This window comes from Plectropomus leopardus, chromosome 5 (assembly GCF_008729295.1).
Source record: "Plectropomus leopardus isolate mb chromosome 5, YSFRI_Pleo_2.0, whole genome shotgun sequence".
In the NCBI taxonomy this organism is placed as follows: domain Eukaryota; kingdom Metazoa; phylum Chordata; class Actinopteri; order Perciformes; family Serranidae; genus Plectropomus; species Plectropomus leopardus.
This window is the reverse complement of record NC_056467.1, coordinates 8053987-8079502: the sequence shown is the minus strand read 5'-3', so window position 1 is coordinate 8079502 and position 25516 is coordinate 8053987. Positions and strand designations below refer to the sequence as shown.

At 41.9% G+C, this 25516-nt stretch overlaps 1 protein-coding gene across 2 annotated transcripts in view; it reads left to right on the top strand.

The window, feature by feature from the left end:
* Positions 1-24345, top strand: part of ssh2a (slingshot protein phosphatase 2a) — a 34698-nt gene extending 10353 nt beyond the window's left edge. The window contains exons 1-14 of one of the 2 annotated variants that reach the window (XM_042486333.1): positions 5163-5695; positions 12302-12414; positions 13056-13120; positions 13462-13583; positions 13854-13919; positions 14107-14172; positions 14815-15009; positions 18106-18199; positions 18321-18449; positions 19177-19223; positions 19687-19833; positions 19945-20145; positions 20239-21160; positions 22123-24345. In XM_042486333.1, coding sequence (XP_042342267.1) covers positions 5568-5695; positions 12302-12414; positions 13056-13120; positions 13462-13583; positions 13854-13919; positions 14107-14172; positions 14815-15009; positions 18106-18199; positions 18321-18449; positions 19177-19223; positions 19687-19833; positions 19945-20145; positions 20239-21160; positions 22123-23814 — 3987 coding nt within the window. In that variant the 5' untranslated portion in view covers positions 5163-5567 and the 3' untranslated portion in view covers positions 23815-24345. Of the gene's footprint in view, positions 1-5162; positions 5696-12301; positions 12415-13055; positions 13121-13461; positions 13584-13853; positions 13920-14106; positions 14173-14814; positions 15010-18105; positions 18200-18320; positions 18450-19176; positions 19224-19686; positions 19834-19944; positions 20146-20238; positions 21161-22122 lie in introns of those variants that run through there. The other variant, XM_042486334.1, reaches the window with a different exon arrangement.
* Positions 24346-25516: the final 1171 nt, after the last annotated feature.

Genomic DNA, 25516 nt, shown 5'->3' with positions numbered 1-25516 from the left:
TAAGTTTTGTTTATTGTTATTTGATGGCATGAAAAGAGGATTTATTGTTGTCATTGACAGCTGTGTGTGCCAGTTGGGGTGCTGGACATCAGTGGCAGCCGTGTCTGGGATACAGAGTGCTGTAGGAATGATTCTTAAAACGTGATTTTGGTTAGATGCCTAAAATAAGTCCTGTGGTTATCAAAAGCTTAACAGACTTGTATGTGTTATTCTACTAAAAACGGTATGTCAGTTAATATCCCATGCATAAATTTGGAAGCCTTTATGTGTTATTAAAATGGCGATTGCTAACAATTGGCTAAATGAGACCACAGAGCATCATCATGCCAAACATGGCTGTACAGCCTCATTTTAATGGCGAAGCTGAAGTCATACAACCTTGGTGTAGTTTGTTGATAGCCTAACATTAGTTTGTTATGTCTTGCAATTACATTTACACTCAAAAATCTAAAAGTAATGCTCATCTGTCAAGATTGTGTAAGTACCATGAGCTGGTGTTTGTCAAAGAGCTTGTTTTTTTGCAATAATGCACAATCCTTTGGGAAATCATTGGCTTTTTGTCAAGGGAACCAGGGCTACGACGCTAACTTCCGTGTTGACCTATAAACAAATGCATCCCTGCAGCACTCTATTTCGGCATCAATTTATTCAGTGGGAGGAAGTGGAGGCGCATTGTCTGACTTTGTATACAGTCATTGGATTTTACAAAATAACCCAACACAAAGATGGTAAAGTGTTTTACCCAGCATTAGACCCCTCTGTAGGGTTTAAAAACCAAGAACAGATTCCTCAGCTGCTGCTTTTTAGCTGCAGCACAGTACATGTTCGGTTACTGTACTTCAGCTTACAGGTCCGTCTTTGTCTGTCTTATCTGGCTGTTGAAAGTGCTCCTTGTTTCTCCAAGGTTAAGTGCTCCTATCGCAACCGAGTGGGCTGAGTAGTCAGTAAACATTTGAACTGAAGGCGTTGTAGTTTAGCTGTTCTTTGCTTTGTTTTCCATCTTGAAACATACTTTATGATGTTTGTTTTAAGGTTTAGAGGCCACATGTTTTTAGCCACTGCTACAGTTCCATCACACGTCTTTACCTTTAGTGTGATAGGCATTTTAAAATGAAAGAGGGATGCTTTTTAGTATTTGTTTCAAGGTAGAGTATATCACGCTGCAGAGTTTATAGCTTTATTGTGAAACAGTATGCTAACAGTAGCCCATCTCCAGCTCAGCATCTGGTAAACAGCTGGCTCTATGCACTGACCAAGGAGGTAGCAGGGTCATAAGGCTCACTCTGCAGGGACTCAAAAACACACACTTTGAAGTATACACTACTCACTAACAACAGCACCTTTGAACTGCTGGTTTCTGCCCATTCCTATCAAGTGACACAGGAAGACATGTAGTTGACAGCGATTGTGCAACATGTCTTGGTCACAGCTAAAAACCACAACAGACTCTCGTGTTACCAGCCCATAGACAAATGAGTTCCCCCTGAGTGCTGGTAAATTTGACGACACTAAACAGAACCACATGACAAGAGCTCGGGAGCCGCTGTGTGTGTGTGTGGGTTTGCTGGTCACAGTTGCTCTCAGAGCTCATTGGATGACCTGCCTTGTGATGCAAGAGTTGTTCGGAAGGTGAGATGGAGTAAAGCTTAGTGTGACGGCAGGAGCGCAGGTGTGTTTCATATGTGATGTAAACAGAACACGTGGAGTCCATACTCTGTCACTCGCCACATATTTGTTATCCGTTTGAAAATGTCCAATGAAGATAAAAGTAAAGTCTGGTTGTAAATCATTGTTAATACGATTAGTGAAATAGTTTATAACATCCTCCAGAGTTGATGCTATCATTTATTATGGTGAATATTTAAAATATGTTTTCCCCAAAAATGTTCAGAACATGTAAACTACAGAAGCATTGCTTGAAGTATATTGTGTAAAAAAAGGTTTAATGCTATGTCACACATATATGAAAATTGGAACTGGGTGATATCGCCCCTGCAAGCCTTTTAACGTTTTCCTGACTCGCAATTTAGTCATGAAGAGAAAAAATAACTTTTTACATTCAGTGTCAAGAGGTCAATGTTGTAATTAGTTTTACAGTTTTTGATTCTTTTCCAGAGTAAAGCCTTGTTCCTGATAGCCAGCTCTGAAAAGCTGAAGTGATAGTAAAACTTAACTTGCAAAATGTCTTTGTACAGCTACACCTGCTTCTCCCCTGATACCCCTCATTTCACAAGTTGAGGTGATTGGTTACTTAGGTTTGTGACCTAACAAACCCTGGAGGTCTAAATCTGTGTTTTAGAGACTGTCATTTGGTACACTGTAGTTTTGAGGTGAACATGCTCAGCCATGGTGTTGGTGGCTAATTTTGCTGATAATATGTCTTGTGGTATGTAAAAAACACCATATCAACATGTTAACATGGTTGAAAAAAAATGTAGGAGGTCTTGAATTTCAAAACACTAATAGAATTTGATGCACTGTGTACACAAAATCCAACTTTTACAAGTTGTCTACCTTTGGCTGTTATTAATTTTTTTTTTAAACATATAAACATAAACAACATGCAGTTTGAGGAGGAAATGGAATCCTACAACTGGCCAGACATTTTGCTCTGTAGGCCTACTTGTGAAAACATGAAGCTTGCCAGATTGGATACAGTGCATGTGAATTTGTTAAAATTTTTTAGCTCGAAATGATTACTCGGATCCGTCCTTAGTCTCCTTAGCCTCCAAACACTATGGTCAGTCTATGATCAGTAGCAACAGTTTCCCCGCAGCCTCACAGCTCGGGGGTGTTCACAGACCCAGATCACAAGCACACTGCAGATTACAGTGAATAACAATGGGCTGAAAAGTTTTGAACACTGAGCCAAAGGTGTGTTGTGTAACGGTATACTTAATATTGGCCTATTTCTCAGTTAGATCTCAACTGATAACTGCTCTGCTCCGAAAAACAGCCAAAACATAAAGCGAGCCTTCGATAAACATTAGGATAAATCTTTGCTTCTCTGCATGGTGGTCCTTTGCCACAGATGTTTTAGTTTTGCTCTTAGACTCTTGGCACAAGCTGGTGTGAATATGATGGAGGTGCTGTAGTTTTACAGTGTTTTTCGAATTGTTGTCAGCTTACATACAGCCCAACATGTTGGCATGCCAGCAGAATATAAATGTTTAATAAGCTATAAAATGAAGCAAAACATTATGTCCATCTCACAGCATGCAGTATGTTAGTTCATACTTTATGTCCTCAGACCACCTCATGCCAGCATTACACCAAATAACTTTTCAACGATTTCACTGTCATGGAAAAATGTCCAATGTTGGAGTTGATGTGCACTCCCCTGATCTTGATTGTTTGGTATATGTTGGTTGTAAAACTCAGCCCAAGCTGTCTTAAGTTGGGCTCTCTCTCATCTTGATTCTACAAAATAAAAAAATGTTTAATATTATCTGAAGTTTCTAGATTCGGGTCATGCAAATTCTGGAATTCAATCTTTCGAACATTGTCACCAACCAAGAGGTACACTTTCTCCGACACCAAACAGAAAACAGCAAACCGGTTAGACAGTAAACATGAAGTGGACTCCTGGGAGGCACAAGAACATGAACACTATGTTCTCTTGAACTTTGGAAAAGGGGGACAAACTGGTGGAGCTGTAGAGTGAACAAAAGTCAGTGTTTAATTTTCTGTACATCTGATCCACTAAGCGGCCGTTATTTTAGTGAGAAATCTTTATTTTTGAAACGGTTCATCTTTCATTCCCATGCTCTCCTCCCATGATAATAGCGCAGCTACCATATGGGTTGGTAGCAAGCTGAGGCCACAAAATCCAAACTGTAGAGTTTGTACACAAAAACGGTTTATCATTATAGATAATATTGATGGTGAATTAACAAGAATATTGTTTACATGTGATGCCTTGTGTCTTGTGTTTCTGGAATTATGTGTTTTTGTGGACATGTTAGGAATTGTTATGTCATACTTTTTAAATCGAGTTTGGTTAATTTGGATGGGAATTATTTATCAAAAGGAATCTAGCTGTAATCTCGCAAACACTGACCCTGCAATATCCTCAGTCTTTGCAAAATCTTATAGTGTTAGACTAGAAAGTCACGTTGTCTTTAGATATGAGAGGATGTCAGACTTTAGTCTTTTAAAGGTATTTTCAAAGTGTTTCCAAAGTCTTCTAGTGTTTGTTAGGCATTAATGTGAAGATGTGTTTCTCCCCCAAACTTTCTTGACATCACAGGCTCCGGTATATGTCCTCTGTACCTAGATACTACAGACCTGCTGCTACGACAGCTCAGTCTGGATAACTTCAGACTGTGTCTCATTTGTTCTTGCTCCTTATGTAACTCAACCACAAGTCATGTGTGTTGAGAAAAAGGGTGGAGAGCCGACAAGTGAAGTCTTCACAGTGATCTCACTGCCAAACCAAAATCCAGTGTGGGTCTAATTGACTGTATTTTATTAGCTTATTGAGCACATCCCCATTGACCCTGTTGTACCAGGACACTCAATTAGCTGTTGGACAGTAGTTGATTCTAACTATTTACAACATTATTAACCCTTTGAATATATGTGTGTGTGTGTGTGTGTATTATAATTTCCTAAATATACTACTTTCTTGCAATATGTGTGACATTTTTTGCCAAGTTGCTGATTGCCATTTCACCCCCATGTTTTCAAAATATATGAAACCAATTTGCTCAGTGTTCAGAGGTTTAAATACTTGTGGAAGGTATGTGAGTGCAGCACAAAAAGTGATGTCTATCCAGGTTTTAAAGGTTTGCCATTATTTAAATGTATTACCTCTATAGTCTGAACTGCAGTATTATATAACAGCCGTGTGCCTTGCAGTACCAAGCAGTTTTTAAGCAAACACTGAAAGCAGTGAATTTTCAGATAAGCACTCCCTCAGTGAGACAGGAGGAACTAAACAGTCTAATCGCCTGCTGGATGAAATACCTGCATGGTGCCAGCTCTTTGTATACAAACTGCTCTGCTACAGCAAGTGTCGATGCAGAAAGGCTGCTGGTGTGGGCGGTCGTACTACCCTGTTATCCTCACTGGCTCCCCACTTTTCCCAAAAACACATGTCTCCGGCTCCTCCCTCCAATGACTTCTCCGGTGAGAGTTTGACCCAAGTCATATGCCTCAGCACTGTACATGACAGAGGATACTGTCTGTTTTAACGGCTATGGATAATGTTTAGAAATCGGTACGGACATTTATTTGTGATGGGACTTGCATCGGCTTTCTTAGGGATTTTTGGTCAGACAGACCATACTGTCGGTACAAACGGCAAAATGTGCTAGACTTTTTTGGCTTTCCGTTTTTATTTAGGTTGCGACAGAATCGCTATTTGGAAACATCTCATTTATTCCGGTGACTGTTTCGCGGAATACTTCGTCATTTTACCACTGTATTAAGATCAGCAACACCCAAGGAAGCTATTTGCCAACTTGAAATGTCAGATCCCATGGCCGTGGGAGAGGAGTAAAAAGTTTTCTCCCGGACCAAGAGCACCTGGCACCCTCCCTCTCTGCGCTTCTCTCTCTGCCGGCATGACTCTCGGCGCGGTGTCCGGATCCGACAGCTCGTCGGCGGTCAGCTTCTGCTCCTGCTGCGGGGCCAAGATGGTGCCCTACTTTGACGAGGACGCGGTGGTGTCCAAAAATCAGATCAACCAGCTGTAAGTTTTAAAAAGTGGCTACTCTGAAATAGACTGTAGTTTGAGAATGTTTTAAACATTAAAACATCCATAAAGTCAGTAACAGGGATAAACAGTGAAGATGCCATGAAGTAGCAGGGTCTCCATCCAAACTGAAAGACTGATTACACATCATCACAACTTAACTTCTAAAAGAGAGATTACACTGTTTAACTACTGTCTTTACTCAAAATTGAATTGTTATATTAAGGATAATCTCAAAGTTAATAATACATTTAAATATAGACCAAAATGTTTCCCATGCATATCTGGATATAGTAGAAATAATGTGGGAAACTTTTAACATTGCAACACTGAGTAAGAACAGCATGCGTAAAAGTTTTGCAACATCAGTGTTGAATGTATTTCCTGGTGACGTAGCAGTGTCTTACTCATCTTAGTGGCTCCTTTTTTGACCTTACTAAGACATAATGGCTCTGCATGTATCATGAATCATCCGACCTGTTTCACAGATCAGACACTTTATATAGGAAAACCGCATTGCTACTGATCACCTGATTGCCATATCAACACTTTCTGTTTGTCCAAGGTTGGCATCTTTGTTTAAACTTGTGAGTGCTTTGTGTGATAGTGATAGTTGTTAGGAAGTTGCAGTAAAAAGTTGTTTTTTAAATTATCTTTTAAAATAAACATTTGGAAAAGTAACTTAAAAAAGTTAGGAAAAGGAAAAACATTGTCAAAAAAATGTAGGTATTTTTGTGTAAAATGTGGTGTTTAACCACAAACCAACAATAAAACTTAATGTCTGTGAGTCACAGTAAGATGGTCTCTTAGAAACAGACCCAAAAATTTGGCCTGCATCTACTTGGCTTCCATTGTTAGTATAGGAAACCAGGAAAACAAGCAACTGAGTGTCACTTTTAATATAAAGTTTAGAGATTATGATAATAGATTTCCTTGTAACTCAGTAATAGGCTACACTGAAAATGCCTGCATGACTGGCCACTGATCAGACCTAAAATAAAAAGCTCCCGCTATTATTTTTAGCCAGTTGACTGAACAAAATAATATATACCTTTTGCTGCAATGCAAGAGTTAGCATGAATGTATGTTAACTGAGTTTATCTGTGATCTTCAGTGTCTGCAGACATCAAGGCAGGCTTCTTTTTGCTTGTGAGATTTAAAAAGGATTTAGTCGACTTGTGAATTCGGTGAAGACAAGTTTGTCCCAAAGGACAGATCAAAGACTAGTCTGTTCCAGTGTCTCCAAACTTTCATGTGAAGCTGTCTTAGATAAGCTGAGCAAATTAGCAGAAAAATCAATGTAGAAATGACTGATTGCATAATCATGAAAATAACATCAGCATATTTCCCATAAAATCAATTAATTTATTTTCAGTGTCTTGTTGTGTAACATTTCTGTGCAGTTGGTAATTGGTTATGCCCTGCATGAGAACTGGCCTTCTGTGGTGGTATTCAGGAAAGTCAAGGACAGCCTGTGTCTTGATTGCATTGTTTTTCAGCTGTTGTACGCATGATTGTGCAGTGAGTTTTTTGAGAAAGCTGAACTTTTAGCTTTTATAGGGGCTGCACCCGGTCTTTAAGGAAATAGGTTCTTTTTTGTTTGTTTTTTAAGTGTGAGTTTGCATAATGAAGCTTTATGGGAAGATGTTACCGCAAGACCCAGTGCATACTGGCAGGCGCATGACTAGTAAATAGCAGTAGTTGTGGGAATCCTTTGACTTCCTGCTTTTGTTAGCCACATTGCATGATGCATGTTGGTTGTTTTTATCGCCCCACCCTTGTGTTGCTCAGGAAGGACTTGGGCCCTTGTCTCAATGCAGATTTTAGCATCCTTTGATTTATAGCACCTAGTGTGTCTACTTCTGTGTCGGTTTGTTTAATGTTTGTTTACATATGTCTGTTTGTTTAAAGCGTGAACGCCTGTATGTGCCAGAATGTCAGCCGGACTAATGTTTAACCAGGGTTTGAATGAGTAATTACATGGCTCCATGGGGTTAAGTGTTACCTGCAGCTAAATGGCATCTAAAACACTATTGTTATCCGACCAATTTTAGAAATACCGGTAAACCCATTTCTTCCGCCTCGCTTATGTGATTGTGTTATGAACGTGTTTTCCAGAGAAAACAGATAAGTCAGAAACTTGACAAAAGTGTCACTTAAAGTGTGTGTTAAGTGTTTGTGTGAGGGACTTCAGCAGCTGAACATAGATATGAGCAGCTGGATATAGGTCACTACTTATGCTTGTGTGTATGTGTGCGTGTGATGGATCTAAAATCAAATCACTTGCATTACTTGGGTTAAGTTTGTATTATTAGCTTCAGTAAATGGCACGAGACCAGACCAGCTGTGTGTTGCTATCATGTACCACAGTAGCTGCATTCATTGCCAGGCATATGATAGTGCTTGTTAATGGATGTGGAAGTTTCACATGCGGTAAATTACAGCTATTCTTTTTATTTCTTATTTTCACTAGCTATCAAAGTGGAAATGTAACTCTCCATTCAGCCATTGTTACAACCAACTGGGCTACACGTAGCTTCATTTGACTATCATGTCATTAGATTTTACTGAATGTCTTCAGTACTGTTTCTCAGTATTGTATTTAGTCTCAACTGTAAGCTAAAATGTAATCTGAATCCTTCTCAGAATAGCACTGCATGCTGCCTTGGTCAGGTATGTTTATTTCACCAAGGTGGCTGGTCCTCAGACCATGGCCGGCATACAGGATTATTGAGGAAACTGTAGCAAACTCGGGGTCCTGACGCACACACATTCAAAAGACAATGGCTCTGGCCAAATGTTGATGGCATTGGTGCCAGTTAATGAAAGTGTATGTTTAGTATGTCCTGTTATTCCTTTCTCTTTATCAGCCCTGACCCTCCTCTGCTCTGGCTGCCCCAATCTGCCACCTTCTTGTGTCTAAATTCTTTGCCCAATAATCTACCGTGAAGTTGTGTTGACCCTAATTTGGGGAACATTTGCCAAAATTGGACAATATAATGATGGAAAGTCAGATGACATAGGGCCCTGGCCAGACTTTAAGGATGGTACAGTTAGGACTTGGGAGCCTCTACTTCATGATGCCCCATAATCTTTTCGCTCTTCTCATTCATCTGGGACTCTCTTCTGCCTGTGACACATTTTCCGTATACGTGCTTCCAAGTAGCAGGGCCTTGACGCGCAACTGTGGACATGTAGCCACACACATCCACTAGCTAACTCCCTGACTTTCCCATGGGCTGTATCTGTCTCGGGTGCAAACTCATAAGGCCTTAGTGTGGCCTGCCCTCCACACAGCCAGGCCCTATATTTATCCCACTCTCCTTCTGAGAGTGACTAATATGGGCACAGGCAGGAGGGGGGAGGGGGTCACCCAGTTATCTGGCCACTATGTGGAGTGGTCCTTACATAGTGATGATTGTGTCTGTGACAGTTGCCCTAACAAGTACCTTCTGCCCAAAGCTGGGGATGGCTGAATGCCAAAAGATGACCCACCCCACTCTCTGCTACACACTCTGACTGGGTCGTCTTTCTTTATCTTCCATCCTTCACTGCCCATTCCTCATTTACATAGTTTGTGGAGTCAAATTTAGTTGAACCTGTTGCCCTTTTTTAAATTTCCCCTCTTGCATTAATTAAACCAGCTAGTCTGGTTTAAGGGGGCACCTTTACAGTTGTCTCGGATGGATGGATGGATGGATGGATGGATGAAGAGATAGATAGATATTTATTTCAAACATGTAAAACAAACAGGAAAAGACAAAAATTTAAAAATGGCAATAACAAAAATGGATAATGACCTATACAAAAAAACCCCACAAAAAATAGATTAGAGGAAGTCCTGCCAAATTTTTCTTACCTGTTGTTGTTGTTGTTGTTGTTGTAGACCAATGAGCTCAGCATACACATAATGTAGTTCATCTGGGTACATGCTAACATACTGACCAGTGTTGCCATCAGTCTCTGACGGTGCGTTACAAATGTACCAATTTGAATCAGTCCACTGGCAGCTGTATTACATAAGTGAACAACACTCACTTTATGAAAGAGTCTTATTGATGCAGAGGTTGGAGAAAGGATCTACTGTCAGTTGCCAGCCCGTTCAACACACAAACAACACATTTTTAGAAACGCTACTATTTGAATCATTGATTAATCTGGTTATTTTTTCCTCAATTAAATGATTAATTATCATTCTATAACCCAAAGATATTCAGTTTATCAACCAATCGTTCAGCTCTAGTGTGGGATTAGTGGCTGATTGTGTGATCTAGGCTACAGTGTTAAATGTCTGCATAGGGCTATCACCGCCTTGTCAAAGAGAGCTTTCTATGTACAGTAAGTCGGCCGTGCTCTTCTGCATGCTGTCTATCAATAGCTGAGACTTTTAAAGGCTACAGTATTTTTAGAAACTGCAGTTCAAGGTTGTTCACAGCCCTCCACCTTTCCAACCTCCAGGCTTAAATTCCACTTTCTCAATGTGTCTGCATGCAGTAGTGTTGGCCTGCATGCACGTGCATTGCCTTCTGTGCGTGATGTTCAGAGACTACAAGTGTTATATTACAGATGACATTGTACAGTAGCACTGCTATACATGGTCATGTCAAGTACAGTACATGAGTCTGTGTGTGAGCACAGTTGGACATGATGCAGCAGGAATTGAGGAGAGTGACGGAAATGAAAAGTAGGACAAAGATGTGAGAAATGCAGAAAAAGAGGAACTGACAGAGGGGAGAGTCAGAGGAAACAGCTGGGTCAAGGGTGGGTGGGTTATGGGAAATATGCTAGACACAAAGCTGCAGTTTTGTTTTTTGTCTCTGCTGTCTGTGTCTCATGATCCTGTACATCTCAGCAAAACTCAGGAAGGACAGTTGGATCGCTGGACAGATGGAGAGATGGAGTTACAGAGAAAATGGGCATGACAGGAAGCCTAAATGGCAGACAGCAGACAGTGAAACTTAAGTACTGTAGAACCTGATGAACTGTAAAAGTCGGGTTCATAGAGTGTAGACTTGCAGATTGCTGTAAAGGGCAAAGTAGAGCACAGCGGTTAACTACCAAATACACATATCAATCAATTGTTTGCACAATTCAAAGGATATACGTGGCTGTGATGTCATCACCTTCCTTTCATTGATCCCAGAGGTGTGCATGCGTACTTGTCAGTTTCTTGTCTTAATTTCTGGCCCCGGAGGCTACGAAACCACACCTATCCCAGTTTAACAGAACAGGTTGGCCAACTCCCTGGAGTAGGACGTGTTTCCTCCATTAACACCTCGAGCTATATCCACAGGATTTGTTCCCTTTAATAGCAGACAAACTACAGTGAGCTTGAACTTTACCTGACATTTACTTCATTTGACCTCTTAAAAAGGAAAAACAAAACTTTTTTTGGCAATGTTCTGAGTAAAATATTAAAGGTGTAACAGCAGGGCAACAAAAAACAAAAGGGGCTCCTCTAGAAGTCTGTTCAAGTCTAAGACCCACATTTGGCTGGCTGTCAAAATTGTGGCTGCACATGTTCTTGTTCCTAGATAGGCTAAGTCCTTGCCAGCTTAACTTGAGGTCTCAGTTTTGGCAAAACCTGCAGAACCAATACACCCAATGTGTTTTTGTTATTATGAAGGGTTCCTCCTTGGTTTGCAAATGCTACTTCAAATCCAGATGAAACATTTACCATGCATAGTTTTCTCTTGCAGTGGTGCTTTTTTGTGTTCTCAGCACTGACTGTATGAATGCAGGAGCCTTGTTGCCTAAGTGCTTGCTGTCCAAGTGGCAGACTCCTTGCTCAGCATCATTAAGGCTATGGTTTACTGGTCCCATGGCTGTCATTTGACATGGTCATAAGCGACTGGAGAAGTAGGTCATTTTATTGGTGTTGTGTGTGACTTAGGTTAGTGTGCCATCGTGAGACTCTAAACAAACACCTAGTCATTCACACATTGCACATTAGAGGCGCTCACGCACCCTCAGTGTTTGGTATACAGTCGGAACACCGACCTCAGTTTATTATGCATCCTTCCCTTCAACGCGGTGACCTCAGTCACATTTAATAAGATTAAGTGTTCCAGAGAGGAACAGAACCCTGTTTGATACGACCCGCTCTGGTGTGGAGTGCTGTGTGCTGGCCGGCTCTTATCTGCGCTCAAACATTGTGGAAGGAGGGGACTCGCTCTGTCTTCCCGCTCGGACCCACGGTCTCCTCCCAATCCCCTCCTCCCTCCCTTCTGGCAGCTGCTAGAATGAGTACGTCTGTGTGTGTAATCCAGCTGTGTGGAGGAGCAGAGAACATTGTGTTCTGGGTTCAAGTTGGGGCTTGGATCTTGTTTTGCTAGCATCGGTCTGTCAGCTCTGATTTGGGGGAGCGAGTAGACCAGAGGCCAATTGAGTGGATATTTGTGACACTGACATAAGCCCATGACAACACTCGTCTGTTCCATGTCCCCATCTTGTGCCTATTATGGGAAGTTTGGTGTCAGCGTGTGCAAGAAAGTGATAACAAATTACATAAGTTACATGAACAACCAAATATGATCAGATAACTTGGAATAGGTCCCTGTGTTTGAGGCTTCAGTTCATGTTTTCTTTTCTCTTCCCTTCCAGCATCAGTGAGAGTTTCCTCACTGTAAAAGGTGCAGCCCTGTTCCTTCCCAGGGGAAACAGCCCCACGCCTAACTCTGCACCTCGCATCAGCCAGCGCAGGAATAAGCACACAGGTAAAGACTTGAACACAAATGACAGCTGCAGCTTCTCCCGGTGCAGACTCTCAGACTCAGAAATGAACTCAGCAGAGGAGCATGAGATTTATAGCAGAGTGTGTTTTCAAATAGACATTTCTCTGCAGCATCACTAATAACAGCTGGTGTTAACTTCACTGAAGCTGTTTCACAACAAGGCAGATGAGTTCAGTGCGGTCAGTTCACTGCTGCATGCAATGTGTCTTGATTTAGGAATGTCAAAGAACCCACATTTTAAGTATATTTACACTTTTGGACAATGAAAACAGATTTTGCAAATTTGAGAAACAAGAAAAGTAGAATCTGCCTCTGTCTGTGGATGAAGGCAGCCTTTGCAGTGGTGCCTCTTGGTAGTTAAATTGACTAAATTACTACAAAAACAAACCATTATAAGCTTTGTTTCAGAAAGAACAGCCTTTTTTTTCCTCAGATGTATCTGAAGAGGAAGTTGAATGTAGGTCTAAGTGAAAGGGACTCCAATGTGAATGCATTGAAAACTTGCCACAGGCTAAATGATATATGATCTGAGGTGTTACATCAGCCTTCAAATGCTAAGAATGCACTATTTTTCTCCCAAAAGAAACTGACTAACTGAGGATGTTGAAATCTTTTCTATCCAGGTGACCTCCAGAAACATCTTCAGACCATGTTTACTGTACTGCGGCCAGAGGACACCATCCGACTGGTCAGTAACACACACACACACACACGAGGAAGGCAGCATTGTGATCAGAAATGTTACACTCCAGATGGGAGGGGGCTGGTTTCAGTTCTTTTGTTAGCAGACATGAAGAACTGAAACAGGACAAAAAAACATTGTAGGACATGGAAAGTCTTAACTCTTCTCTGTCACCAACAAAGATATTAGTACATGAAAACATGAAACAGTCAGTACTAAAAGTATTAGGAGCAATTCACATTCATTCAAGTACTTTTTCACTAATTGATAAATTTAAAAATCTGGCTCTGCATCTCTTTTTTTCCCCATTTCTCCTCCTCCTGTTCTCCATGTCTCTTTCCACGCAGGCTGTGCGTCTAGAGAGCGCTTATCCTCAGGTAACCCGCTACATGGTGGTGGTCTCCACCAATGGTAGACAAGACACGGAGGAGAGCATCGTGCTTGGCATGGACTTTGTCTCCTCGGACAGGTCAGTGCCACAATGGTAGATTACCCTGGCTTGCAGTTTGATATTAACATTCAATAAGTCCCACTATTGTGGAAGCAATAGATTTTGAGATATCACGTTATCCCCTTTTTAGCATAATTAGTTTATGTATTGTCTATAACTTTTAGAGTGAATGTGCATGTTAACGTATCATCAGGGAAAGTATGTAGTAGGAGTAGTAGGAGTAGTAGGAGTAGTATGTGTGCTTTTGTTTTGTTGTGCTGTTGTTTAACATGTTGATCTTTTGACCAGCTGCTGTACGGTGGGTCTGGTTCTACCTCTGTGGAGTGACACTTTGATCCACCTGGATGGAGACGGGTAAGACACCACACATACCTCCTGCTTCCTCTTACTGCTCCCTGGGGCAACTGACTGCTCTGATACTTGTACTTTCTGTACATGTTACTGTTTGTAGCCTTTAGTTGTAAGTTATGTTATTGGTTTTGCAAGATGGCCATAAACTTTGATATCAATGTCTTATCTCTCTCTCTCTCTCTGGTCACAGTGGTTTTAGTGTGTCAACAGTTAACAGGGTTCATGTTTTCAAGCCAGTATCTGTCCAGGCTATGTGGTAAGCAAATTTATATTTTTTTCCATGAATTGACAGCTATGTGAAGTTGTATTTAAGTTAAGGTTGAAGACTTTAAAAGACTGTTCCCATTGTACCCTCCCTTTGACCTCCAGCCTTTTGTCTTTGTCACTGTTTCTTAGCTTCCTTTTTTTTCATTATCTATGTCTTCCAGTGCCTTCATTATCATTCCCTGTCTCTTCATTTCCGTACTCGTCTTCATTTCCTCATTTGCTTGTCCCTCTGTTACTTTGCTCTTTGCCTGACCCCCCCCTCCCTTGAATATCTCAATATGCCTTCATTTATCTGCAGTTATATCTCTGTTTTATGTCTCCTCATTGCTGTAATCTTTCTGCTCCTCTCCTCTCATGTCTGTTGTTCCCTCATTTCTCCTTCGAATTATTCAACTCACCTCCCTTGTTATATTTCTCATGAGTTATTATTCAGTACTCACTTGTCTTTCTATTCATTTTCTCTTTCCTCCTTTCCTCTTACCATTTCTCATCTTTATTTCTTTGCCAATTATTATAGCCACTCTTGATTAAATAATTGTACTCTCAGGCAGTCATTTGAACTCTGTTGTCGTTTTGCCCTCGAGACAACCTCTCAAGTGTGAATCCTCGTCCCTCTCACTGTCTGCCTCAGGTCAGCCCTCCAGTCGCTCCACAAAGCCTGCGAGGTGGCCCGCTGCCATAACTACTACCCGGGCAGCCTGTTCCTGACCTGGGTCAGCTACTACCAGAGTAGGGTCTCATCCAACCAGTTCTGCGTTAATGAGTGGAACGCCATGCAGGACGTGGAGTCCCACCGTGCCAATTCACCCGTTCTCTTCACAGACCTGTGAGTAGAGACCACATGAATACACACATTGATACTGCAAAAACCCACAGCTCACACTGATGGAGGAATATCTGGAATATGGTTTGATTTGTGGTGCCCTCCAGACATGGAGTCATTTTCACAAGATTTCATTTTGTATGCTATAGTCTCCATCGAAGCGTAGTGCAAAATTCCTGTAGAATAAATACACTGCTCTAAAATTATTTAAATCAGAAGATGTGCTGAATGGATACCAGCAATGCATAAACATTTTCTGATGTTGTAGTTTTCCTTTTTTCTTAATAATTAGCTATTTTTTGGATGAAATTTCTTGCAGAGTTGCTAAGTACATTTTCCCCATGTTTGTGAAAGAAATAAAACCAACTTGCTCAGGGTCCAAAGGTAAAAACACTGAATGCAGCACAAGAAAACTGATGTCAATCCAGGTCTCAAGGGATTAACAATAACAAAAGTTAGTAGGTATAGCCATCAACTTTTATTACAGATATGATGCACTCAATCATAACTCCAGCAGTACTGCCTAACCTCTTCTCACGTGCAGACACTGCGGGTGTTGCTTCATCAGAGCAGAATATTGCAGGCTGTCAATCTTCAGGGCCGTGGACTCTGGAGCCGGGGTCACATGCTGTCTGTGACCTCGCATGGTAACAAGAAGCAACACAGAGAGGCATAAGTAAAAGCACACGTGCAGGCTGTGTACAAATAGACAAATTCATTGAATCTTCATGACAGAGTTGTCAAAAGATCCACTGGGATGATACAGGCTGCTGGATTTATGTCTTAACTAATACCAGGGAAATTCCCCTCTCTGCTGCTTAGTCACATGTCTCGCTACCTATTTGGAGTGTCTCTTCCACACACACTTCAGAGATCCTCCAGTGTCCAAAATAGCTGAGGCTTTAGCTGGCTTGATTTACATTCGGAAAAATGGAAACGAGACAGACAAATAGGTAGATCAGCAGAGGGATGGACAGAAGCAGGTGGTAGGCAGAGAGAAGGGGGTACAGGGTGGGGGTGTTAAAAGGGGGATTAAGGAAGATATTCTGCTGCTGCTGTTGCATGCACCTGATGACTCTGAAAGGAAAGGTGAGAAAAGAGAAAGAGAAATCAAGGTCCACTTAAAAGTTGATAAACAAGAAACACCCACATTTACTGTCTGCTGGGAAACAAACACTTCACACTCAAGTGCACTTACCACCAAGGTTGCCACCCACATTTTATGAGCTCCAATACACACGTCCAAACACATGAAGTCACTGTTTGTTGTCCCTCACAGGGACTTGGCCTGCCAGTGTTTGTTGACATGGAAGCTTATGTCCCAGTGAATAAAAAGTTCAGATAGCAGGAAGTAGTTTGACATTGGCATGTTTTCATATTTGTGTGATTAATGGGGATTACTGTGAATTCCCGTAGGCTACTCCTCTATCAGCGGTTCAAGGAAGTGACATAGAGTTTCCATTCGTCAGTTACTCATTAGCGCCATTCCACGTGTTGTCATAAATGTTTTTTTTTCTTTATTATTATGTCTTGTTCCCTTACCAGACATTGCTTCCTCGTGCTGTATGTAGGCAAGCTGTGGCTTGTATTGAGGTCAGAGTCTTAGTCGATGCCGTTAACTAACCTGTATTCGTTGGCAGGAGTGAATAGCTTCTCTTTCTCTTAACCATGTGGTTTAATTCTCTTGGGATCAGTGAGACATTCAGATGTTCATTGTGGTAAACAAGCTGACTGTTTCCAATTCTTCAACACAGATAGATGCTTCTAAGTCTGCAGTTACACACTTGTAGCTGTCACACTGCCCTCTTTGTGACTGCTGACCAAGCGGCAACTTCCAGGGCTGGAAAATGAGGCCAAAGCCCAAGTGCCAAAAACTTTCTCCAAAAAAAAATTTCTCTAATAGCCACTTAAGGCTGACTGCAGAGGCCAGTCAGTAGCCATCGACTACCATGTTAAAATGCCCAATTTTATAACGGAAACAAACATGTTTATAGCCTGGTACAAAATAAACCCCAACAACAACAAAAAAAAGTTGTTTGACTTTATAGCTCATTTCACGACCAATGCAGCTGTATGGAAGGTGGATTTTATATAAATAACCTGAAGCTTACTAAGGCTTAAAATTATGCATAATTAAGGATGTAGATGCTTTAAGTGACAGGTTGTCTGCAAGGCATTACCTCTTAGTCAGGCCCATCCCTCGCTCCTCCACAGCTCCACCCTCTTGTCGAGATATGGTTAATACTGGCGCCAAAAATGATGCGCCAAGATGGCACATATAGTTTACCTTTTTCTTTTCTTTTTCTTTTCTTTTATTTATTTCTAGTGCTTTTTAAAAAAAAAACAAATCATGTATTATTTTTCTTGTGTTGTTTTTGTTTGTGTATTTGTTTTTAAATTGTCTATTGCACTTTTCAAATTTAATATAATCGATTTTGATTGATTGATTTTAAATACCAAGAAAAAAAAACTGCTAACGCCATCCAGGATGGTGATGGCTAAAATATCAAACTCTAGGCCTAAAAATAGAAGTTCACAAACCAACGGGTGATGTCACAATGGCTACGTCCAGTATTTTTACACATTGTGTGTTACTGACCCACACTGCTGTTTACTATTACCGTGAGAATCCAGTTAGAAACATAACAAGAGAAAATTAGACAGCGTAAGAGGAATCTAGGAGACAATCTGAGCTCTTCTCTCCAGAGAGGTAATTAGACCACTCGTTGGTATCATCTGTATGACGTACAAAAGCTAAATGTGTCTCCCAGCAGAGAGATTAGAAACAGAACCAAGCACAACAACAGGCATACTCCACAAGGGGACTTTGTTGTGGATCGCCGATGGGCCACACTCTCAGACTTTCTGTTCCCTCTCCAGTTTCTGAGAATCAAACAAAGTAGCAATTCTTTCGTGGAACAACTAATCTCATTGAGACTAAAGTGAAAATGAATCAATGAACAGAAGGAAAGCGTCGTTACTGTGACTGTGAAGGTGGTTCACTGTGTCCAGAAGTGTTTGGTTTTATTTGTAGGCGAAGACAAAATGTTTTTCCAAGTTGTTGTTTCATAAAGGGGTGTGTGTTGTTTTTGTGTGCAGGCCCACAGAGAGGGAGCGCACAGAGAGACTCATCAAGATGCGTCTCAGAGAGATCATGATGCAGAAAGACCTGGAGAACGTCACCTGTAAGGAGGTAAGAGGCACACAGATGAATGCGGGAACATCTACAGTCAGTTTTGGCACATATTGGTTTTGCAAATGCAGCTTTACTTGTTTAGATACCTATAAGTGGCAATTTTCCACTGTTGTAACAGATCCGAACAGAGCTGGAGATGCAGATGGTATGTAACCTGAGGGAATTTAAGGAGTTCATAGACAACGAGATGATAGTCATCCTGGGACAGATGGACAGCCCCACTGAAATCTTTGAACACGTCTACCTGGTAAGAACCTATGAGCAGTGTGCTCTTAGCCACTTAATTTGGTTTAGAAAAGACGACACTCTGGTTTGTCAAATCCTGCAGTTTGACCACAGTGATCAGAAATACAACATAAGTAGATCTATACCAACTTTACACAATTTTATGGTTTATGTCAGGAGTGTGCCTGATTAGTCAACCAGTCTATTAAACATTGATAACCTAGCTAGTTGGCAGCAGAAATACTAAACAGTTAAACTTTTTGTCAAAATAATGCTATTATTGCATTCATTCAATGAAATCAGAAATTTCATTCTAAGAATCAGGCACATTATTTCTTTTCCTAAAAAATATTGTTTTTAATAAATGTTGTTTGTTAACTTTCATGAGTGAGTTGTTGTCATGTTTTTCAGGATAATGTTAAATTTTTATAACGCACAGCACAAAGTGCCACACATTTCAGCGGCATTCAAAATATAATTTTGCTTTTGAAATTTTACTTTTAGACTATTCGACTAGTCTAAGTTTAAACTTCTCCTTAAACATCAGGGAATTAGTCATTTGGAACATCTCTAGTTCATGTTCAGAAGGAGTACAGTCAATTTAGTAACATACAGTTGAGTTTGAAGAAAGATGTGGAAGTTTAAAATGAAAATGTATCAAACCATGCACAAAATATCCTCCATCGTTTCTTGTGTGTTAAATATATTTGTGTACACCTTGGTATTGACTGGACTTGTGATGTCTCCAGGGCTCTGAGTGGAATGCCTCCAACCTTGAGGAGCTGCAGAACAGCGGGTAAGGGATCAGTCCGTAACCGACCCTACAAACACGAGAGGAGAGGGCACACTTCATGTATTACTCATGGTTTCTAATTGGAGTTTACTGAAATGAAATAAGCCATTGCAACTGCATCAAAGTATTCTGCAAAGGTTTATGCATTTGTTTTAATCTACCTGTAGTCTATGGAATTTTTTTTTCTACAATACCTCACAGTCTTGATCTGCAATGTTTCGGGCTGCTTTTGTTCGTAAATTTTTGTTTTATCAGGTAATCAAATGCAGTTGAAATATACATTTGAAAAGCAGTGCTTGTTACCAGCTGCTTGGTTTCTCCGTTCTTTGGAGCTGCCTGTTACTTGCATTGACCTCTAAAATAGTTTGCAGCAATATCTGACCTGTGTGGTCTTATATTGTTTTAAGTGTCATTGATGTGAAAATGTCAGCCAGTCAACCTGAGCCTCTTCCTGTGCCTTATGTAGAGTGCACTACATCCTGAATGTGACCAGGGAGATAGATAACTTCTTCCCGGGGATGTTTGAGTACCACAACATCCGAGTGTACGATGAAGAAGCCACCAACCTGCTGGAGTACTGGAACGAGACCTACAAGTTCATCACCAAAGCCAAGTAGGCTTAAACACACGCACACATACACCCACATACACCCATGCTTGTGTTGTTCTTTTTAGTTTCACAATCTTAAAATCCAACGCAATTTCTCTCTTGACTGTCTCTTAGGAAAGCTGGTGCTAAGTGTCTGGTTCATTGTAAAATGGGCGTGAGTCGCTCTGCCTCCACAGTGATCGCTTACGCCATGAAGGAGTACGGCTGGGACCTGGACACCGCCTTCGACTATGTGAAAGAGAGACGAGCCGTCACCAAACCAAACCCTTCCTTCATGAAACAGCTGGAGGAGTATCAGGGAATTCTGCTGGCCAGGTGTGTTTTCATGTCGAAGCATCAGTACAGTGCACACGTTCTTTATAGAGCTTTCTGGTGCAAACAAACTATTGTTTTCCTTTCCTTCCACAGCAAACAAAGGCATAATAAGCTATGGCGCTCCCACTCCGACAGCGACCTATCAGATCGCCCGGAGTCAATGTGCAAACCTCCGTCTCACTCTCTGGGCCGCTCTGACTCTCACAACAACAACACTTCCTCCCCCTCCTTACATCACATCCTGGGCGTGGCCGTGCTGCAAGCGCTTGGTGCCGAACCCGAAGACTCAGCCAAATCAAACACCGCACACACATTGCACACTGACTCACACACAGACTCCAACAGTGTGTGTGACTCACCGGGTCAGGAGGAGGTCGGATCAGATTGCGGAGACCCTCTCCTGCTTCCCCTCCCCACGCCGCAAGCAGCCACTGTGGTCCCAGAGGAAAGACTGGACAATTCAGCGAGTGTGGCTGTCACTGTGCCTGTTGCTCTCCCCCACCCTCCACCAGCACTCCACATCTTACCTCCTACTCCTGAGCTCCAGCGTGCTCACCGGGAGCCTCCCACACAGCTGTCCATATCAGTGCCCAAACACAACCTGGTGGAGCTGCCCCTAAATTTGCCTGAGCGAAGCAGCTCAGAGGAAATCTCTCCTCTCACTCTGGGATCCACTGACTCAGACTTAATAGACCGATCATTATCAGATTCAAGGAGTGACAAACACAGTCCCCTCAGTCCGCTACCTCTGATCCTTCCCCTCTCTGACAGTGACGACAATAACAACCCCAGCGAGTTGCAAATGGATGGCCGCGGCGAGGCCGACGGGTCGTCCAACCACAGCGCAGACAGCATCGACTTCTTCAGTGCCAGGGAGAAGTTTCTGGGCCTGGCTCAAGATGGCAGATCAAGGACACTTGCTGAGCAGGCACAGCAAAGGATACCTCTGTCACCCGAGGAAAACGAGGAAACTGAGACTAAGGAGGAAGAGGAGCAAGAAAATGTGACTGGTCAGGTATGTAATCATTCAACTTTATTCGTCTGGTATGATTTTGTCTTTGTGGGCGTAACTTTGCCTTGTAACTTAATCAAAGCAAGATTTTTTGCTGTGCGCTACTTGACTGTATGTCAATGAGGGTTGTGTCACAAAACAGCTGTCTGCTTACTGTTTTCCATGCAAAAGTTGCTCACAGCTGTCCCAGCAGCATCACTTTTTTTTAAACATATTCTGAACTGCAAATAAAATTCCAGAGGGTATAAATATACAGCTGCAAAAAAGACTTAAAGTAAGGGAGGCTGTCTGTTACATAAACAGAGGATAGCTGGTCTGTGTTGTAGTCAGGGTATGTGCACGTCTTTATACAAGTTTGAAAATATCTCAAATTCAATTTTATAGATGTTGGCCCTTAAAAATCATTAGTCTTAGATTGGAATTTTTGAGGTCTTAATTGCCACAAACATTTTATTTCATTTCATTTTAATCCATTTTTTAATTCAGTTTGTTTTATTAATGAGTCAAGCTCAAATCTCAAGGGAGCATGAAAGTACAAATTTCTGATGTTGAAATCTTTAAATCAATAATATACTATTGCTGTCTTTTACTTCATACTTGCACTCACTTAACTCGCTCTAATAAGCACATTCCTGCATAAAACCTACAACTGCATAGGACCACATAGCCAGTTTTGTATTTTAATCAAAACTGAAATCTGTCTGTAGGGATGTCAAGGTAGCAAATGACCTCAGCCATTAACAGACAGTAAATCTGCATCAATCACAGTGACACCTGCTGGAAGATGAGAGTAAAGTCCAGATAAAATTTGCCACTTATTTGTCTCCTACAATTTTCTTATTTTTATGCTTTCCAAACAACAGTGTTTTATCCATAGTTTAAATAGTTTCAAATATTCACAGAGTACAGCAACAATATAGGACTACGATTATTATGACTTTGTGACTTTGTTTTTCGTCTCCCAGGCGTCTCCACAGTTTGAACACAGCAATGACAAAGTCAGCCCTGACCCAACTCATCATCATCACCATGACAACGGAGTATCAGTCCGCCATATTGTCACAGAGATAGAAGCCATATGCCACCCTCCCTCCTGTCTTCCTCCCCCCTCCTCCTCCTCCTCCTCCTCCTCCTCTTCCTCTTCCTCTTCCTCCTCATCGCTCCCTCAATCCGCCCACAGCCCTCAATTTACCCGACCAGAGCATCAGATGGAGGCAGAGACTTCTGAAGTCACACACGGCTCTCTAACTCCTCCTTCACACCCGCAGTCTCCCTCCATGCTGCCGTGTGATTGGCCCGCTGGCTCGGTGCGGCGAGCCACCAAGCAGCTGGAGCAGAAGCTGAGGCAGGAAATGGAGATGGCTGCATCTCAGCGGTCTCCGCTGCATTCCCCCAGCGCTGAACACCCTCCTGTCAGACTGTCCCTGTGTCCCCTGAGCACTGAGCATCCTCCCCTTCGCTCCCCTCAGGACTGCACAGAACACAGGATCACTCAGGGAGAGCTTACGGCTGTATTAGATAAGTCCAAAGATGGAGAAAAGCATACAGGGTCACATCCAGAGCTCAGCTCCTCAGGCACGGACAACTTTCCAGACCCCTCATGCTCCCCAGACTCACATATCAGCCAAGTCTCTGGTGCTAAACCTATCATTTTGCCCACATCCATAGATAGCCACATGCTGACATCATCACTGACATCTACGAGTCAGTTACAAGAATCACCTCTGGATACCTCAGCCCAGTCCCAAAGACAGAGCCAGCTCCACAGCCAAAACCAGCAGCGTCAGCCTCAGGCCTGCTCAAGTCAAATGACTGTGGATGGTGTGACAGTGCAGGAGTCAGACACAGATGAGAGGATAGAATCCAGTCTCCAGGTCAGGCAAGGGGGCTGTGGCCCCGGCTGTGACGTCCAGAGCAGACTGGTTCGCGGCAGCCAGGAGCTGGAGAGGATTCAGCAGACTCTGAGAGAGCTGCAGGCTTTCCTCCATGAGGGCATCAGCCTGGAGACGACAGACAGCCAAGACCAGGAACTGGGGCAGCCTCAGGGGCTCAGAGTCATTATGGACACAGAGCCAGGGCCTTGTAGAGGGGCGAGCTCTCAGCAGACCCCTCCAGACCTGGAAGTAGGGCAGTGGCTCAGAGAGAGACAAGAGGGGAAGAGTTTCCTGGAGCCGATAGTGTGGCACAGAGCCATGGAGCTCGAGGCTCGCATCCGCCAGGCGGGCCTCACCCCCCCTTCTCTAATGAAGAGGTCAGCCTCTTTGGCCAAACTGGACTGTTTGGAGCTGTCGGCCAATGACCTTAGTGACCTGGACCTGAGGCCACATATCAGAGCGACATCATCACACTCCCAGGACTCTTTCTCGGTGTCCACATCTCACCCTGACGACACCTGGAAGAAGCAGAAAGTGTTGGGTTTGTCCCCCAGCGGCAGGGATCCTGACGAGTCATCCTCGTCACTGTCCCTCTGCCTCTCCTCCTCCCGTCATTGCTGTCCAAAAGGGGACACAGGTGAGAGGGAGGAGCCAGACGGCAGCGGGAGCGGCGTGTCCTCTACCACACGCCAGCAGGGGAGGGGACACTCATCGAGACGTTCTCGAAAAGGCTCAGCTGAGAAAAAGCAGCGAGCCGTCACTGTGCTATACAATACCATGTAACCTCAGTGCAATGGACTGGAACAGACTGGACTGGAGAGAGGCTGCATGTATGAATGTGTAGCAGGTAAACTGGAGACCTTGTGTAACCTCTGATGTATGTTTAGTGTGTAAGAATGGAATGACGAACATATGTTTGCATGTAAATCACTGGATGTGTTGTTTTAACTGGAGTTCAGGTTCGTATGTACAGCAATGAAAATATGAATGTTCAAACTAAGACTGAACCAGTGCATACTGTATGCACTCTGTTATATCTTATATCCTTTTTTTAAAGATAGGTTTGTTATCAGTGTTTGACCCTTGCTGCCTGTTCAGAGTTTCTAAAACTACGAGAGGGGCTTTTTCTCCAAACATGCACTTTACTGTTTTCAATTATTTTCTTTTATTTGAAATCTGTTTTGTACCCTGAGGAGGATTCTTTTGCACTGATCTCGGTCAACTTGTCTCTGTATGCGTGCTTTTTTGTTTTCAAAGTGGACAGACATGTCTTTACTCAGATTTTTTAATTAAACTAGGACATAAATATTGTGAGTTTGTGCTAAGATGTTACTCATATTACACACATTAACACACCCATTTGAAAAGAGGAAAGAAGGTGACTGTGTGCAAAAATGTTATTAAATGCACTGGTGACTTCACTGCCACCTGCTGGCTACTGCAGAGAAATACAGTGTCAACTTGAAGTACTAGAGAACGTGTGAAAGGAAGCAAGGTTATTATACTATATTATATTATAGCCCCCCCCAACCCCCCAAAAAATGGTATTGTAATATTTATTCTGACAGTCCTAAATCTTGGCACTGACAAATGCCCCATGTTATAAAAAAAAACCTCTAAAAAAAAACAACCTCTAAGCTCCATTTTAGTTTGTATTTATTTCAGTATTAGTTTATTATGTAGTGTATGATGATAAACTAATACTGAAATTAATAAAAACTGAAATGAAACATTTTTAAACTATAAAAATTAAACCGAAACAAGCAAACCCACTCTGGAAACTAAATGGAACTAAGGTAAGTAAATTGACTGAGGCTAAATGAGACTGCTCTGAGCAGCAAGTCGCAAAAAGCATTTTTGATGTCTCCAAATCTTGTGCTAAAGTCAGCAATTGTGTGCCGTGTATGTGTGCAAAAGAAATTATGTAACTTTGCCTTATAACAATAATTTTACCACCAGCAACACACCTACGCTATTTACATCCATGAGCTACTCCATAACCGTGGTGGTTTTGTCAAAGCAAACGCCCAATCTATCTTTAAATGTAGTGGGGGCAGATTTAGTGATGTGGAGGTCCAGGGCAAATGCTCTCATACTTAACATTTCACCCTTTCTCGAACTGGAAATTTTGGTATTATCACTGAAAGAAATAATAGCCTAATCAGAACATTGTCACTGACATAAAACTATTAACTATTAATAGTAAACATATTATTAAACATATTAAACATACACAGTAAAAACTGTGTGATAATACTTTAAAGTGACAAGTAATAATTAAATTAAATTAAATTAAATACAGTTAAATTGTATGCAAACATCTCAGCAGAGCATGATGTTTCCTAGTGTTTTTTGGACATGTAAAATTTTGACTTTTTTTGTCAAAAATACAATACCAAAGCATGATATTTTCTGTGTTTTGTTTTCTAAATGCAATATTGTGGTGTTTCTTGGCTGTTTTTGGAACTTTCTTTGCTATGACATG